The sequence below is a fragment of the Cicer arietinum genome, chromosome 4 (genome assembly GCF_000331145.2).
Source record: "Cicer arietinum cultivar CDC Frontier isolate Library 1 chromosome 4, Cicar.CDCFrontier_v2.0, whole genome shotgun sequence".
Lineage (NCBI taxonomy): Eukaryota > Viridiplantae > Streptophyta > Magnoliopsida > Fabales > Fabaceae > Cicer > Cicer arietinum.
Window position 1 is genome coordinate 2,251,181 of NC_021163.2, and position 3,751 is coordinate 2,254,931.

Below are 3,751 nucleotides of genomic sequence, written 5' to 3' on the forward strand. Positions count from 1 at the left end.
TGACTTTTCTAACAAAATAAGTTTTAAAAAATTTGAAACTAATGTCATTCAAATAAATATGGAACTACCAAATATGAAATCGCTACTGAATATGTAACAACTACCGAGTATGGAATACTATTGAATGATTGTCTAATTGACAGACTTTTAAAATAAGAAATAATATTAATAAATAATAATAAAAAATAACATTAATAAATAATAAAATATATATAAGTTTGTGAGACTTAATAGACTTTTTTACAAGCATGAACATAACCTATTTAAATAAATATATCTTAGTTTGAATCTAATATTTTTTATTAAATAAGTCAAACGTAGGAACGATCTAGTTTATTCTCATCCCTAGCTATAAAATGTGAATTGAGGTTAATATTTAATAGATTTGTTAAACAGACAGCTCTATCTATAATTATAGTGTGTACCCTACACTTTTTCTACTCAACCGCCGATGGATAAAAACAAATGCTTATATTTATCCAATAGGATGCTCTCCTACTGCACGAAAACATTGAAGTTGAATATGCTGAGCGAGCAGGATACATGGAATTTCCACTGGCCACAAAAATTTCAGGATTCTTAAATTCATGCCACAATTTTCCCTTACCACTTCACACTATTTCATTATAAGCAATGCTATTGTCCTGAAAACTAAACTCACAAAGGAGACAAGTAGTCAATATAAGAGACTCTACAGCTACTAACCAATCATGGTGGTTTGTGAATGTAAATTCGTGATAAATATTATTTTCCTTTCATTATTTATTCTTTCTCATCAATCCAAATGCTAATGAAGTTTTCAAAACAACTTGAAAAGTTATTACTTCCGATTTTAACACGTTAAAGGTTTGTATAACCTTAAAAGAGTAAATACGGAACATAATAGAATATTATAAGATAGATATTTTATATTGTACAATACTTGATGGACAATCAATAACTCTTAGTTATATTTGTACCTAGTCAAAGTTAGTTGGTTAGCCTATTAACCATTTCCTAATTATTCTCTTAGGAAGTTAAGTTTGGCAGCTCTTATATAAATTAGGAAATCTCTATTGTAAATATCAATTAATTCTTTCATAACAATAACAATCAATATGAGGTATATTCAGCATATTCTCTTTCCAATTATCACAAGATAACATGGTATCAGTGTAAATTTTTTTCTACGTTTCTTCTCTTTACCTTTACCTTTACTTTCCCTCATACTTCTCCTTCACCATCTTCAAATGGCAGATGAACATGAGGCTTCTTCCTCTGATTCAGAAATTTCCCCTTCTTTGTCTTCATCCAAAGACTCATTATTAAATCCAAGAAGCTCTTATTTTTTGCATCCCGGCGAGAACCCCGGCGCAACTTTGGTTTCGGTTCTTTTAAATGACAACAATTATCACACATGGAGCAAATTGATGCGTCGTGCTCTTTCATCCAAGAACAAAATTCTGTTTATCAATGGTACCTTGCCTCAGCCCTTACCCACGAATCCGAATTTTGAGGTTTGGGAAAGATGCAACAACATGGTCATCTCTTGGATAACAAAAACCCTATCTCCCCATATATCGCAAAGTACCATCTGCATTGATTCAACATCAGAGTTATGGGCTGATCTCCGTGATCATTTCACTCAAGGAAATCATTTTCGATATTCCGATCTCCTCCGTGATCTCCATTCAATCAAGCAAGGTGAACGTTCTTTGTCTAGCTATTTCACCGATTTGAAGATTCTTTGAGATGAATTGGAGGATCTTCGCCCAACACCATCATGTGCATGCCCTATTCCTTGTTCTTGCAAGCTTAGCACAACAGTTCGTGATTTCAAGCATCAAGAATATATCTCTTGTTTTCTAAAAGGTTTGAATGAAAATTACAATAACGTTCGCACACATATTTTATTTATGGATCCTTTACCTTCAATTAGCAAAGTGTATTCTCTTGTTGTGCAACAAGATCTTGTCCCCAATTCAACCCACAATCCACCTGATACTGTTGTTGCTTTTAATATCAATGCTCCCAACAATTCCAATCAAGGTCGTGGGCAATCCTATCATGGTCGTGGTTGTGGTCGTGGCCAGCCTCGTCCTTCCATGTTTTGTACTCATTGCCATAAAAATAATCACACTGTAGACACATGTTATTTCAAACATGGCTTTCCATCGGGTTATCGTAAAAACCAATTTGCAAATTTGTCTTCAACAAATGATTCCAAGAATTCTTCTCTCTCCCAGCCTCCACAACAGCCCGATTCCAACAATCATCTTAGCAAAGAAGATTATCAGATTTTGATTAATCTACTACATCATTCTAAATCGGATGCTGCAACCAAGAATTCTATTCCAGATCAATCCAATGACATAGTATCAAGTATTTCCAATACAGGGTTCGTTTCTAATCCTCTTTCTCTATGGATTATGGATTCAGGGGCCTCCGATCATGTTTGTCCCTTTATTAAATGTTTTTCTTCAATTAAACAAATTGAACCCGTTTCTATTATATTTCCAAATGGTTCGTCTATTCTTGCACATTTTTCAGGACATGTTTACTTTACCTCTAATTTTTACTTGCAAAATGTGTTGTTTATTCCTCAGTTCAATTTCAGTTTAATATCTATTTCAAAACTCACGAATGATTTGAATTGCAAACTCTTATTTTCTAAGAACTTTTGTACAATTCAGGATTTGCATACCCAGAAGACGATTGGGCATGTGGAGCATCGTAATAGTCTTTATATTCTTGATCATATTCATGCATCTGCTATAGTTTTGTCTACTGAATCTGATCCTGTTTCTAATGACCATTGTACTGCCTTTGTTAATGCTACCTTACCACATAAATTTGATGTTTGGCATTTTAGATTAGGCCATCCATCAATAACTGTGTTACAACAAATGTGTAAACAATTTCCTTACATTTCAGTTAATAAAAATCTGATTTGTGACTCTTGTCATTTGAGAAAAATGTCTAAATTCCCCTTTCCCCTTAGTGAAAGTGTTTCTTAACATATTTTTGATCTTATACATGTTGATATTTGGAGTCCTATTAGTGTCCCTTCTTACGATGGTCATCAATATTTTCTAACTATTGTTGACGATTATTCACGATTTACTTGGTTATTTTTAATGCATGCTAAATCTGAAACTCGTATGCTCCTTCAAAACTTTGTTTCCTTTGTTTCAACACAATTCAATACAAAAGTCCAGAAAATCCGCAGTGATAATGGGATTGAATTCAATATGCCTCCATTTTATTCTAGTTTGGGCATATTGCATCAAACCTCTTGTGTTGAGACACCCCAACAAAACTCAATTGTTGAAAGGAAACATCGTCATCTTCTTAATGTGACTAGATCACTTCTTTTCCACTCTAAACTACCCAAGAATTTTTGGTCTTTTGCTATTAATCATGTTGTTTTTCTTATTAATAGGTTAACTACCCCTGTTTTACATAATAAGACCCCTTTTAAAATGTTATATAAACAATCTCCTACCTTTATGTATTGAGATCGTTGGATATGTTAAATATTGAAGTAATATATTTGATAATTGAAATTAAGATATACAATTGAGTTACAAAATATATTACTTTATTGTTGAAACTAAAAATGATTAAAGTAAAATACTTGGAAATACATTCATCTTGTATTTTACTTTATTACTTTTTTGTTGTCTCATTCGATCATTTTAATCATACATCTTTATGGTAATTGTGAAATTTTTTATTTTAAATCGGATATATTAGAATTTTAATTTACAAA

The 3,751-nt window shown here is 32.2% G+C and overlaps 1 protein-coding gene across 1 annotated transcript; it reads left to right on the forward strand.

The window, feature by feature from the left end:
* The first annotated feature begins 1,229 nt into the window (after positions 1-1,229).
* Positions 1,230-1,730, forward strand: LOC140920192 (uncharacterized). Its single transcript, XM_073368072.1, has one exon. It carries the CDS (start codon positions 1,230-1,232, stop codon positions 1,728-1,730), a length of 501 nt encoding a protein of 166 aa, XP_073224173.1.
* Positions 1,731-3,751: the final 2,021 nt, after the last annotated feature.

Bases quoted from the DNA above. Each gene is read 5' to 3' on its own strand.
- LOC140920192 (XM_073368072.1), top strand. From the start codon at position 1,230: ATGGCAGATGAACATGAGGCTTCTTCCTCTGATTCAGAAATTTCCCCT.